Here is a 15104-nt window from a genome sequence, read left to right as displayed (position 1 = left end):
CCCGGTAGAACTCGCCTCCCCGGCTTACACCCTCCCTACCTACCTTGCTTGCGCCCCACTCCCATTGCGCTGGCTAGGCCCACCCTGGGCATACATACATCCATACAATCCTGTTTCTTCTTGGTCCTACACAGCTTGGAGGCCAGCCTTCGCCATGGGGAAGCAGAACAGTAAGCTGCGGCCGGAGATGCTCCAGGACCTTCGGGAGAACACGGAATTCTCAGACCACGAGCTGCAGGAGTGGTACAAGGGCTTCCTCAAGGACTGTCCCTCGGGCATTCTCAACGTTGAGGAGTTCAAGAAGATCTACGCCAACTTCTTTCCTTACGGCGACGCCTCTAAATTCGCTGAGCACGTCTTCCGCACCTTCGACACAAACGGTGATGGCACGATCGACTTCCGGGAGTTCATCATCGCCCTGAGCGTCACATCGCGGGGCAAGCTGGAGCAGAAGCTGAAGTGGGCCTTCAGCATGTATGACCTGGACGGCAACGGCTACATCAGCCGGGACGAGATGCTGGAGATTGTACAGGTAACTGCCATCCAGAAACCTGGCCTAGGACGCCGTACAAGTCATCTTGCCCAAAGCCCATAATGGGGTGAATGTACCCGCTATATGTGTGTGAATCTAGCATAATGGACCCTAGCCAGGTATCCATCCGTGAACCTGGGATAGGGGGCCCTGGGCAGTGACTGTGCATGAACCTGGAATATGGAGCCCTTGGCAGGCATCCATCGGTGAACCTGGGCTATGGGGCCCTTGGCAGGCATCCATCCGTGAACCTGGAATATGGGCCCCCCGGGACCTGGGATATGGGGCCCTGGGCAGAGCCTGTGCATGAACCTGGGATATGGGGCCCTGGGCAGTGCCTGTGCATGAACCTGGAATATGGAGCCCTTGGCAGGCATCCATCGGTGAACCTGGGCTATGGGGCCCTTGGCAGGCATCCATTGGTGAACCTGGGAAATGGGGTCCTGGTCACTGCCTGTGCATGAACCTGGGCTATGGGGCCCTGGGCAGTGCCTGTGCATGAACCTGGAATATGGGGCCCTTGGCAGGCATCCATCAGTGAACCTGGGAAATGGGGTCCTGGGCACTGCCTGTGCATGAACCTGGGCTATGGGGCCCTTGGCAGGCATCCATCGGTGAACCTGGGCTATGGGGCCCTTGGCAGGCATCCATTGGTGAACCTGGGATATGGGGCCCTTGGCAGGCATGCATCGGTGAACCTGGGATATGGGGCTCTTGGCAGGCATCCATCAGTGAACCTGGGATATGGGGGCCCTAGGAAGTTCCTGTGCGTGAACCTGGGATATGGGGCCCATGGCAGGCATCCATCGGTGAACCTGGGCTATGGGGCCCTTGGCAGGCATCCATTGGTGAACCTGGGATATGGGGCCCTTGGCAGGCATGCATAGGTGAACCTGGGATATGGGGCTCTTGGCAGGCATCCATCAGTGAACCTGGGATATGGGGGCCCTAGGAAGTTCCTGTGCGTGAACCTGGGATATGGGGCCCATGGCAGGCATCCATCGGTGAACCTGGGATATGGGGTCCTTGTCAGGCATCCATCAGTAAACCTGCGATATGGGGCCCTTGCAGTGCCTGTACATGAACCTGGGATATGGGGCCCTGGGCAGTGCCTGTGCATTAACCTGGGATATGGGGCCCTTGGCAGGCATCCATCGGTGAACCTGGGATATGGGGCCCTTGGCAGGCATCCATCTGTGTACCTGGGATAAGGGGCCCTGGGCAGTTTCTGTGTGTGAACCTGAGCTATGGGGCCCTTGGCAGCAATCTATCTGTGAGCCTGGGATATGGGGCCCTTGGCAGGCATCCATTGGTGAACCTGGGATAGGGGGCCTTGGGCAGTTCCTGTGCGTGAACTTGGGCTATGGGGCCCTTGGCAGACATCCATCGGTGAAACTGGGATATGGGACCCTTGGCAGGCATCCATCGGTGAACCTGGGATATGGGGCCCTTGGCAGGCATCCATCCGTGAGCCTGGGATATGGGGCCCTGGGCAGTTCCTGTGAGTGAACCTGGGATATGGGGCCCTTGGCAGGCATCCATCGATGAACCTAGGATATGGGGCCCTTGGCAGGCATCCATCCCTAAACCTGTGTTATGGGGCCCTGGGCAGTGCCTGTGCATGAGCCTGGGATATGGGGCCCTGGGCAGTGCCTGTGCATGAGCCTGGGATATGGGGCCCTGGCCAATGCCTGTGCATGAGCCTGGGAAATGGGGCCCTGGGCAGTGCCTGTGCATGAGCCTGGGTTATGAGGCACTGGGCAGTGCCTTTGCATGAGCCTGGGATATGAGGCACTGGGCAGTGCCTGTGCATGGACCTGGGATATGAGGCACTGGGCAGTGCCTTTGCATGGACCTGGGATATGAGGCCCTGGGCAGTGCCTTTGCATGGACCTGGGATATGAGGCCCTGGGCAGTGCCTGTGCATGAGCCTGGGGCCCTGGGTTGTGCCTGTGCATGAGCCTGGGATATGGGGCCCTGGCCAATGCCTGTGCATGAGCCTGGGAAATGGGGCCCTGGGCAGTGCCTGTGCATGAGCCTGGGATATGAGGCACTGGGCAGTGCCTGTGCATGGACCTGGGATATGAGGCACTGGGCAGTGCCTTTGCATGGACCTGGGATATGAGGCACTGGGCAGTGCCTTTGCATGGACCTGGGATATGAGGCCCTGGGCAGTGCCTTTGCATGGACCTGGGATATGAGGCCCTGGGCAGTGCCTGTGCATGAGCCTGGGGCCCTGGGTTGTGCCTGTGCATGAGCCTGGGATATGGGGCCCTGGCCAATGCCTGTGCATGAGCCTGGGAAATGGGGCCCTGGGCAGTGCCTGTGCATGAGCCTGGGATATGAGGCACTGGGCAGTGCCTGTGCATGGACCTGGGATATGAGGCACTGGGCAGTGCCTTTGCATGGACCTGGGATATGAGGCCCTGGGCAGTGCCTGTGCATGAACGTGGGATACGATTATTGTGCTATTTATTGAGCTTGGACCTAGCTTTGCGAAGCAATGGAGCGCTTTACAGAGGTATGCAACAATACAAACACATAACAGAGTGCTTATCTAAGGTAACAAAAGAACTGATAAACAGCGGGGGGTAGGTTACAGAGGGGCGCAGAGGAGGGGTACAGCTGCACTGGGATGGGGAGGAGAGGCACAGGCGCCATCTAGCGAATCGGGTGGCGCGAAGGGCGATGTGATGGCCTCGCTGTTGAGGCGGATACAAAGGCATGGAACAACCTACATCTGGATCGCAGATGTCAGAGCACCTTAGACTCCTTTAAGACAAAGTAAAAAACCCTGATGTTTGCCTGATTTCTTCTCTGGATCATCCCGGACTAGTAATGCTGTTAATTCAGGATCTGTCTTTCTATGTTTTGTCCACACCCTAATGCCCATGGGTCCATGGATTGCGCATTCTAAATATATTAGAGTAAAGGAGAGAATCCTTGAAGAGGTGGGACTTGAGTTCTTTTCTGAATTGTAGGAGTGTGGGGGAGAGTCTGATGCTGACGCGGAGGAGGTTCCATAATCTTGGGGTGCAGGCAGAGAAGGCTTGTTTTCTGGTTCTTTCCTTTTTGCGGCAACGGATTTCAATCCTGCATGTGTCCTGGCTTCTGGTGGTGCGCTGTCTGCTGGAGATGCTGCGTTTCTCCACAAGGTAGCTGGGTGCCTTGAGGGCGATTGCCTTATAGATGATGCTGCAAGACTTGAAGGTGATATTTGTGTGCAGCGGGAGCCAGTGAAGGTCGATGAGGGCCGGGATGATGTGGTTGTGTCGGCATAGACCCTTGATGAGGCGTGCGGCTGCATGTAGGACTCTATTCAGGGGCACAAAGGAGGAGGACGGGAGGCCTTTGAGGAGTGCATTGCCCCATTCAGGTGGGATAGGCTGGAGGGAGGAAGGGCTTGACTTTCTGCAGGAGGGAGAGTTGATACCAAGCTGTCTGAGTTTTCTTAGCTATGTGTGTCTTGAAGGAGAGGTGTTTGTCGATGTGGAACCCGAAGAACTTGGTCCAGGGAGTGAGCTCAGGTGTGAAGCCCTCCGAGTTCATGGTTGATAGCCATGTCTGGGTGTTTGGTGTTGTTGGTAAGGAGTCTTGGAGGGGTTGAGCTTCAAGTATGCCCTGGACATCCAAAACCAGCAATTTTTGAGCCTCTTGGTGTCCTTGATGGAGTCGATCTTGAGGTATAGATGTGTGTCATCGGTGTATTGGTGGATGTTGTGTGTGTGGCTAGGAGGGAATCATCGTAGAACAAGCTTGCTGATCCCCATGCGCAGATGTAGGGTGTCGGTTAGCGCCTGGTGGTCTACTGTGTCGAAAGTGTCATAGGCCGAGTAGAACCAGGAGGCAGGGGTGGCCGCCATCAAGGATGTTGAGGGGGTCATCGTCGACCACCTGTATGGTTGCTCTCTCCATGCTGCACCTGGGTCTGAACCCGGTTTGGTAGGTTTGGATGAGATTGTTGGTGTTGATGTGTTGCTGCAGTTGTGCGCTCCCGCCTTCTCGATGATCTTACCTAGGAAGGGAAGATGGTTGAAGGGGCGATAGTTACCTAGGTTGTCGGGATCCAGAGTGGATTCCTTTATTAGAGGGAGGATTTGGCTTGTTTTTGTGGTCAATGGGAAGGTGCCTGGAGTTGGGGAGCTGTTGATCTCCAGGTAGGGAAGGCAAGCTTGCATGGGGAGGGTCTTGGGGATGGATGCTGGGAGGATGTCATCTATATACGATGTGGCTTTGAGAGCAGCTAGGGTTTCTACCACGTCCTCTGCCAAGAGTGTTTTGAATGTTGTCCAGGGTGTGGAGATTTCGAAAGGAGGGACGTGAGGTGGGTCGGTGGATGCAGAGCTTGTGTCTGTGTGCTGGTGACTCTTGCTTATTTTGTCGATGAAGGTGTTGATGGAGTTGGATTTTTAGACTAAGTGTGGTCTGGCAGGGGTGGGTAACGGCTTGACCCAGTGCTTGATCGCTTTGAAGAGGGCTCTGCTTTTGTTGTCGGCTTCTGCTATGGTGTTCTGATGGGAGGCCTGGCTGTGAAGTGATATGATAAGCCGTTTAAAACGCGCTTGTACACAAGTGTTTCTAGGCGCAACAAGGAAGGATAGACCGAGGGAGGACAAAAGTGCCAGGGGTGAGGGTGTGGGGGGGTGAGGTGGGGATCAGGGAGGGAGAGGGGGAAGAGGGAGAGGGGGGGAGAGAGAGAGGGAGAGACTCTCTACCCCCCACTCTCTGCCTGGAGAAGTGTCTGATGCCTTTAGAGGAGGGGCAATGTCATTGACGTTGCCTGTTGATGGTTGGGATAGCCTGTGAGGATGGAGGGAGAAAACGCATGTCGGTACATACTTACCTGCGGTCTGAGCCGGGGTTTGAATCCTGGGTCCTCCCAGTCCAAACGGGAATTGCCCTTTTCTTCTTCTGCCCTTAACTTTGGACACCAGCGTGAGAGACGCCCTTGATCTAAGAGCAGAAATGAAGAGGCAGGGCTAAGAAGGTGGGCGGGGCTTAGTCCACCTGACTTAGATCCACTTACACCTGCTCACCAACTGCAAAGGAAAGAGGCTGGAGGGCTCCTTAAGTAGGGAAAAAGAGCGGAAAACAAGGAAGGCACCAACAGTTTAAGGTGATTGGCAGGTGGGCGGGGCTTAAGCCAGGAGACCTTGGTCCACTTGCTCACCAACCCTATATTGGAATTAGGCAGGTATCCTTGTATGAACCGGGACTAGACAGTCCCAGGCACGCATCCATGTAGGAACCTGGGGTATGGGGCCCTTGGCCGGTATCTGTGTAGGAACCTGGGGTATGGGGCCCTTGGCCGGTATCTGTGTATGAACCTGGGGTATGGGGCCCTTGTCCGGTATCCGTGTATGAACCTGGGGTATGGGGCCCTTGTCCGGTATCCATGTATGAACCTGGGGTATGGGGCCCTTGTGCGGTATCTGTGTGTGAACCTGGGGTATGGGGCCCTTGTCCGGTATCCATGTATGAACCTGGGGTATGGAGCCCTTGTCCGGTATCCGTGTATGAACCTGGGGTATGGGGCCCTTGTCCGGTGTCTGTGTATGAACCTGGGGTATGGAGCCCTTGTCCGGTATCTGTGTATGAACCTGGGGTATGGGGCCCTTGTCCGGTATCTGTGTATGAACCTGGGGTATGGGGCCCTTGTGCGGTATCTGTGTATGAACCTGGGGTATGGGGCCCTTGTGCGGTATCTGTGTATGAACCTGTGGTATGGGGCCCTTGTGCAGTATCTGTGTATGAACCTGGGGTATGGGGCCCTTGTCCGGTATCTGTGTATGAACCTGGGATATGGGGCCCTTGTGCGGTATCTGTGTATGAACCTGGGGTATGGGGCCCTTGTGTGGTATCTGTGTATGAACCTGGGGTATGGGGCCCTTGTCCGGTATCTGTGTATGAACCTGGGGTATGGGGCCCTTGTCCGGTATCTGTGTGTGAACCTGGGGTATGGGGCCCTTGTCCGGTATTTGTGTGTGAACCTGGGGTATGGGGCCCTTGTCCGGTATCCGTGTATGAACCTGGGGTATGGGGCCCTTGTCCGGTATCCATGTATGAACCTGGGGTATGGGGCCCTTGTCCGGTATCTGTGTGTGAACCTGGGGTATGGGGCCCTTGTCCGGTATCCGTGTATGAACCTGGGGTATGGGGCCCTTGTCCGGTATCCATGTATGAACCTGGGGTATGGGGCCCTTGTGCGGTATCTGTGTGTGAACCTGGGGTATGGGGCCCTTGTCCGGTATCCATGTATGAACCTGGGGTATGGAGCCCTTGTCCGGTATCCGTGTATGAACCTGGGGTATGGGGCCCTTGTCTGGTGTCTGTGTATGAACCTGGGGTATGGAGCCCTTGTCCGGTATCTGTGTATGAACCTGGGGTATGGGGCCCTTGTCCGGTATCTGTGTATGAACCTGGGGTATGGGGCCCTTGTGCGGTATCTGTGTATGAACCTGGGGTATGGGGCCCTTGTGCGGTATCTGTGTATGAACCTGTGGTATGGGGCCCTTGTGCAGTATCTGTGTATGAACCTGGGGTATGGGGCCCTTGTCCGGTATCTGTGTATGAACCTGGGGTATGGGGCCCTTGTGCGGTATCTGTGTATGAACCTGGGGTATGGGGCCCTTGTCCGGTATCTGTGTATGAACCTGGGGTATGGGGCCCTTGTCCGGTATCTGTGTATGAACCTGGGGTATGGGGCCCTTGTCCGGTATCTGTGTGTGAACCTGGGGTATGGGGCCCTTGTCCGGTATCTGTGTGTGAACCTGGGGTATGGGGCCCTTGTCCGGTATTTGTGTGTGAACCTGGGGTATGGGGCCCTTGTCCGGTATCCGTGTATGAACCTGGGGTATGGGGCCCTTGTCCGGTATCCATGTATGAACCTGGGGTATGGGGCCCTTGTCCGGTATCTGTGTGTGAACCTGGGGTATGGGGCCCTGTCCTGTATCTGTGTGTGAACTTGGGGTATGGGGCCCTTGTGCAGTATCCATGTATGAACCTGGGGTATGGGGCCCTTGTGCGATATCTGTGTGTGAACCTGGGGTATGGGGCCCTTGTCCGGTATCTGTGTGTGAACCTGGGGTATGGGGCCCTTGTCCGGTATCTGTGTATGAACCTGGGGTATGGGGCCCTTTTGCGGTATCTGTGTATGGACCTGGGGTATGGGGCCCTTGTGCGGTATCTGTGTATGAACCTGGGGTATGGGGCCCTTGTGCGGTATCTGTGTGTGAACCTGGGGTATGGGGCCCTTGTGCGGTATCTGTGTATGAACCTGGGGTATGGGGCCCTTGTCCGGTATCTGTGTGTGAACCTGGGGTATGGGGCCCTTGTCCGGTATCTGTGTGTGAACCTGGGGTATGGGGCCCTTGTCCGGTATCTGTGTGAGAACCTGGGGTATGGGGTCCTTGTCCGGTATCTGTGTGAGAACCTGGGGTATGGGGTCCTTGTCCGGTATCCGTGTATGAACCTGGGGCATGGGGCCCTTGTCCGGTATCCATGTATGAACCTGGGGTATGGGGCCCTTGTCCGGTATCTGTGTGTGAACCTGGGGAATGAGGCCCTTGTGCAGTATCTGTGTGTGAACTTGGGGTATGGGGCCCTTGTGCGGTATCCATGTATGAACCTGGGGTATGGGGCCCTTGTGCGGTATCTGTGTGTGAACCTGGGGTATGGGGCCCTTGTCCGGTATCCGTGTATGAACCTGGGGTATGCGGCCCTTGTCCGGTATCTGTGTATGAACCTGGGGTATGGGGCCCTTGTCCGGTATCTGTGTATGAACTTGGGGTATGGGGCCCTTGTGCGGTATCTGTGTGTGAACCTAGGGTGTGGGGCCCTTGTGCGGTATCCATGTATGAACCTGGGGTATGGGGCCCTTGTGCGGTATCCATGTATGAACCTGGGGTATGGAGCCCTTGTGCAGTATCCATGTATGAACCTGGGGTATGGGGCCCTTCTGCGGTATCTGTGTATGAACCTGGGGTATGGGGCCCCTGTCCGGTATCTGTGTATGAACCTGGGGTATGGGGCCCTTGTCCGGTATCTGTGTGTGAACCTGGGGTATGGGGCCCTTGTCCGGTATCTGTGTGAGAACCTGGTTTATGGGGTCCTTGTCCGGTATCTGTGTGTGAACCTGGGCTATGGGGCCCTTGTCCGGTATCTGTGTGTGAACCTGGGGTATGGGGCCCTTGTGCGGTATCTGTGTGTGAACTTGGGGTATGGGGCCCTTGTGCGGTATCCGTGTATGAACCTGGGGTATGGGGCCCTGGTGCGGTATCTGTGTATGAACCTGGGGTATGGAGCCCTTGTCTGGTATCCACATAGGGACCTGGGCTACGGGGCATTAAGCAGATATCTTTGAATGTACATTGGATATGGGACCCTACACAAGAACCTGTGCATGAACTTGAGATGTTGAGCCTATGCAGGTATCTGTGTATAAACCTGAGTTATGGGGCTCCAGGCAGTATCTGTGTATATGTCTGGGATATAGGGGGGGGGCAGGCAGTATCTATGTGTAAGCCTGAGATATGTCTGGGTGTTAGGCAGAATCCTGTGCAGTGCCCTTAGGGACCACTACACACAATTAAGACTGCAGGTGGTGATACAAGTTTTACCTTTGGTACAAGCATGTACTACTAAATTAAAGTGGTAGCAGTAGCGGAGCAACCAGGCTTATCTCAAGAGCAAATGAGCAGTAGCAGAGATTACACAAAGGACCACAATTACTGTGACTCAAGCAAACACTGACTCAAGGTTTCAGGTAGAAAAATATAAGTACATTTATTTTAAAACCATTTGTTATCAACACAACACTTCTATTAAATTTAAAACCACACGTTAAATACACTACAACTGACCAATTCACTTTGTACGGTATGAATCAAGGTAAGTACCCTGTGTTTGAGAGAACCGGTATTATGGAACAATACACGTTACCGTGAATACGATTGCGATCACTTTTTGACAGTTCAGTCTACTAAATAAACGCGTATCCGCAGCAAGAAATGCTACCGGGGCAAAAACACACTTAGCACTTGAGATACCCAGAGAGAGTTGGGGGCAAAAATCATGGGCAATACTAGTGTCAAGGCAGACAGAATCAGAGAACACTCATGGACAGAAATTCAAGAGGCCGGAGCCAGTGTCAACTGGAACGGGGTTCCTGTGTCGAGGATCACACGTCGGATAGTTCGCGATTCAAAGTTGCCAAGAGTACTTTAGATATTGTCAAATTTTCGGAAGCAAAAGTTATAAGAAGGAGGGAAAAATAAGGGCAATCCTTCTAAGTGAGAAATAGGGATTTCACCCAAAATTCCTCAAGCAGGACACCGTACATTTTTAAAGAAGAAGCTGGTGCCACGGCAGTTGATCCTGGTAGTTTCCTGTAGACCCATGATTCCTGGCTTCGGCATGAAGAAGGACGATGAAGGGGGTTTACACCACACAGGGATGAGGCCGGCAGCAGCGACGATGAATAAAAGGTGTGCTCCTTAAAAACAGGAGAGGCTCTTCAGGTGGCTATCCGGACCAGTACAGCAATGTGCAGCGATTTCGACCATGAATGGGACCTCTGGCTGAAGAAGATGAGCTGGTTATCCCCACCAGGCTCAAGGGAAGAAGACTCCGGACTGGATTTCTTCTTAGTCGTTGAAGGGTAGATAGCTCAGGACTGCAGCAGGGCTTCACCGGGCGGGATAGTTGCAGAAGTCGACCTCTCCTCCCCTTCTCTTCGGTTCCTTGTAGTTCCAGTGGCGACTCTCTGACTTCCAGCCCAAGAGACCTGCCTTTTATGCGAAAATCCCCCATTCACACAGCCTGGCTGTCAATCACACAGCAGGGGGGTTGTCCAGCCCGGACAACCACCTCAGCCAATCATGGAAAAGTGCAACTTGGGTTTTCTAGGATACCCTGTGCAGTGGGTGACCACACCTCTCCCTCACATTCTGCCCACCTAGACACCCAGGTGCCATGAGGAGGACTTCTTGGCAGAAGCCCGCCAAAAGACAGTGAACAAAGAAGGCAAACCTGGTTTGCCGCGCAAAGTAAAACACAAGGAGGAGTTTAACAAAACAAAATGGCGAAAAAACCGCACCAGAGCCAAAAGAAAAAGTATTTGGTCAAGCGGGTTTACGTTCCAGGCTAACACAATAGCCTACAATATTACCACGGTTATATAAGATTACCGCGGTAGAAAAATTAGGGTAGATACCACTGTCACCAGCCATGAGTAAATGTTAAAAGAGCAAAACAGTGCTCAAGGATATACAGATAAAAAGGGCTAAGGAGTAACCCTTTCCAGCACTCCATGTAAGATGGTGTGTACTGGATTTGTGGTTAATTTGACTAAGTCAACTTAATGGTAACTTTACCCTTTTCTGGGGGACAGTAGTCCGACTCAAAAATGGAGTCGGTGGGTAGTCTGAACGACAACCCTGTGTCACTGCACGGAAGGTGCTGTGTGACACACAAAAGAAGGGGGCTACTGAAGTGGTGTACTCCAGAGTCCACAATCACAAAAACAGGTAAAAACACATAGCAAAACACAAGTTAAAGTGGAAAGATAGGGGTACACTCTTACCAAGTGGAAAGAAATAACTCCAGAGATCCAGCAAAGCTGCTGAGAGGGACTCACTAGGTGAGGGAAATTAGCCATGAAATGAGAATTCTCCCTAACACTGGGATATAGGGGGGGGGTCGGGAAGTATCTGTGTATACGCTGCCTGGGATATGAGGGTGGGGGGTCAGGCAGTATCTGTTTATAAGCCGCCTGGGATATGGGGGGCCAGGCAGCATCTGTGTGTAGGCCTGGGATATGGGGCTCCAGGCAGCATCTGTGTATAAGCCCGAGGTATGGGGCTCCAGGCAGCATCTGTGTAAATGCCTGGGATATGGGGTGGGGCAGGCAGTATCTGTCTATAAGCCGCCTGGGATATGGGGGGCCAGGCAGCATCTGTGTGTACATTAACAAGGGGGGTCCTGGGAATCCCTCTGCCAGACATTAGTCCTGGTTATGAGAGACTTACCCAGATTCTTTAGCTCACTATCTTTCACAGAGAAGAAATATCCCAAACATATCACTTTGTCCTGCCCTGGGGCAGTCCAGCACCAAAATGCCTGGCAATTCTCCTCTGAACAAGAGTACCAACAGAAACCCCAGACACGTGTTTCGGTCTGGTTGGACCTCATCAGTAGGGTGTATCTGTGCCTCTCCAAGAATAGTGAGCAAGGGGTCCACGTCTGGATTCTCCTAGTAAGTAGGGTGAGACCCAAAGTTACTTAAATTATGCAAATTAACTAGGGGGGGGGTCTGTTGGTACTTTGCCTAGCATCTTTTGAGTATCTGTGTATAAGCCTGGAATATGGGGGAGGGGGCAGGCAGCATCTGTGTGTAAACTTGGGATATGGGAGCCTAGGTGAGTATCCATGTGCGAGCATTGGATATAGTGCTCCAGGCAGTATCAGTGAATAACCTGGGGAGGGGCCGGCAGTAACTGTGTATACGTCTGGGATATGGGGCCCAGGCAGTATCTGTGTATAAGCCTGGGATATGGGGGCCCAGGCAGTATCTCTGTATAAGCCTGGGATATAGGGTCCAAGGCAGGTATCTGTGTATAAGCCTGGGATATGGGTTGCCATGCAGTATCTGTGTATAAGCCCTGGATATGGGGGCCCAGGCAGTATCTGTGTATAAGCCTGGGATATGGGGGCCCAGGCAGTATCTGTGTATAAGCCCTAGATATGGGGGCCCAGGCAGTATCTGTGTATAAGCCCTGGATATGGGGGCCCAGGCAGTATCTGTGTATAAGCCTGGGATATGGGGGCCCAGGCAGTATCTGTGTATAAGCCCTGGATATGGGGGCCCAGGCAGTATCTGTGTATAAGCCTGGGATATGGGGGCCCAGGCAGTATCTGTGTATAAGCCTGGGATATGGGTTGCCATGCAGTATCTGTGTATAAGCGTGGGATATGGGAGCCTACGCGGTTATCCATGTATGAGTGCTGGAAGAAGTCTCTGGGTATACGCCTGGCATATGGGAGCTAAGGTTGGTATCCATGTATGAGCATTGGATATGAGGCTCCAGACAGTATCAGTGAATAACCTGGGGAGGGGAGGAGCCGGCAGTATCTGTGTATCAGCCTGCGATATGGGAGCCTAGGTGGGTATCCATGTATACGCATTGGATATGGGGGTCTAGACAGTATCTTTGTATAAGCCTGGGATTTGGGGGCTTTGGCAGGTATCTGTGTATATGCCTGGGATATGGGGCTCCAGGCAGCATCTGTGTATAGGCCTGGGATCTGGGGGAACCATGCAGTATCTGTGTATAAGCCTGGGATATGGGTTGCCATGCAGTATCTGTGTATAAGCCTGGGATATGGGTTGCCAAGCAGTAGCTGTGTATAAGCCTGGGATATGGGTTGCCATGCAGTATCTGTGTATAAGCCTGGGATATGGGTTGCCATGCAGTATCTGTGTATAAGCCTGGGATATAGGGTCCAAGGCAGGTATATGTGTATAAGCCCTGGATATGGGGGCCCAGGCAGTATCTGTGTATAAGCCCTGGATATGGGGGCCCAGGCAGTATCTGTGTATAAGCCTGGGATATGGGGGGGGGGGCAGGCAGTATCTGTGTATAAGCCCTGGATATGGGGGCCCAGGCAGTATCTGTGTATAAGCCCTGGATATGGGGCCCCAGGCAGTATCTGTGTATAGGCCCTGGATATGGGGGCCCAGGCAGTATCTGTGTATAAGTCCTGGATATGGGGGCCCAGGCAGTATCTGTGTATAAGCCTGGGATATGGGGGCCCAGGCAGTAACTGTGTATAAGCCTGGGATATGGGTTGCCATGCAGTATCTGTGTATAAGCCTGGGATATGGGTTGCCATGCAGTATCTGTGTATAAGCCTGGGATATGGGTTGCCAAGCAGTAGCTGTGTATAAGCCTGGGATATGGGTTGCCATGCAGTATCTGTGTATAAGCCTGGGATATGGGTTGCCATGCAGTAGCTGTGTATAAGCCTGGGATATGGGTTGCCATGCAGTAGCTGTGTATAAGCCTGGGATATGGGAGCCTACGCGGTTATCCATGTATGAGTGCTGGAAGAAGTCTCTGGGTATACGCCTGGCATATGGGAGCTAAGGTTGGTATCCATGTATGAGCATTGGATATGAGGCTCCAGACAGTATCAGTGAATAACCCGGGGAGGGGAGGGGCCGGCAGTATCTGTGTATCAGCCTGGGGGGAGTGGGGGGACAGGCAGGATCTGTGCATCAGCCTGCGATATGGGAGCCTAGGTGGGTATCCATGGATACACATTGGATATGGGGGTCTAGACAGTATCTTTGTATAAGCCTGGGATTTGGGGGCTTTGGCAGGTATCTGTGTATATGCCTGGGATATGGGGCTCCAAGCAGTATCTTTGTATAAGCCTGGGATATGGGGGGGGGGCGGAGCAGGCAGCATCTGTGTATAGGCCTGGGATCTGGGGGAACCATGCAGTAACTGTGAATAAGCCTGGGATATGGGAGCCTAGGTCGGGTATCCATGTATGAACATTGGATATGGGGCTCCAGGCTGTATCAGTGTCTGCGCCTGGGGGGTGGAGGGGCAGGCAATATCTGTGTATACGCCTGGGATATGGGGGGGGGGGTGCGGAGCAGGCAGCATCTGCGTATAAGCCTGGGGGGTGGAGGGGCAGGCAGCATCTGTCTATAAGTGCATCACAAAAAGTGTAACCGCCGATTTGAATGAGAGAATACCATTAATTCTGTATGCTATGCTGCTCTGGTAGGATTATATTGGTGTTAACTAAGTCACCTGTGGCCCTGTTTCATTAAGTATTGAATTACATTAAGCATCAAGAGTATTTGTGGATCAATAGCCTACTAGTTCATAGTTTCATTTATAAAGCTTATCCATGTTTCTCAGCGTGTTGGTTGTAAGACAGTCAAGGTAATACATACCAATGTATCTGCGGTAAATGGCAACATCGGAGCATGAGTCTCATAGTAGTAGTAAGCCAAACCTTTTCAGGAAAACAAAAAAGGAATTACTTCACAATCAGTAAACGATACAGTGTGTGTTAAAAACCAACGACAGCTGTATTGCTTTGTAGAGAATCAATACCAGCAGATATAAGAAGTCAAGCAACCTACTGATACAAATATATCAATGTTACACAAATGGATGGTGCAGTGAAAAAAAGAGAACGTAGGGTATGTAGGAATAACTGTCCTTTTTAGAAAAGATTAACCCCGTCTGATATGGGTTTCTCTGTGGTTTGATGTTGACCAATCCTTGGTCTACGCCAGGAATAGGCTTCCCAGGATTGAAGTTGGACAGAATGCCTAGTCCTTGGACGTTTCGGCTTGCAGATATGGTGCCTTCTTCTGGGCCTCAGGATTGTGTCTCCCTACAAATTGTGAACACAAATGAAAACGGACTCCTTAGTGAAAGTCACCTAAGGGTTGTATAACAATGCATGGTGGGTCACAAACAAAAAAGGAACATTGACAATAAGAGATCATTGTCTAAAATAGTGTTAATCTAACCTTGTGCTTGGGTCC

The 15104-nt window shown here is 52.9% G+C and overlaps 1 protein-coding gene across 4 annotated transcripts in view; it reads left to right on the top strand.

Moving 5' to 3' along the window:
• Positions 1 to 15104, top strand: part of HPCA (hippocalcin) — a 163963-nt gene that overhangs the window by 27390 nt on the left and 121469 nt on the right. For all 4 annotated transcript variants that reach the window (XM_069622451.1, XM_069622453.1, XM_069622452.1 and 1 more), the window contains one exon: positions 135 to 532. In XM_069622451.1, coding sequence (XP_069478552.1) covers positions 135 to 532 — 398 coding nt within the window. The remainder of the gene's footprint in view (positions 1 to 134; positions 533 to 15104) is intronic.

This window comes from Ambystoma mexicanum, chromosome 11 (assembly GCF_040938575.1).
Source record: "Ambystoma mexicanum isolate Mex_15411 chromosome 11, UKY_AmexF1_1, whole genome shotgun sequence".
Taxonomy (NCBI): Eukaryota; Metazoa; Chordata; class Amphibia; order Caudata; family Ambystomatidae; genus Ambystoma; species Ambystoma mexicanum.
This window is presented reverse-complemented; position numbering and strand designations above follow the sequence as displayed.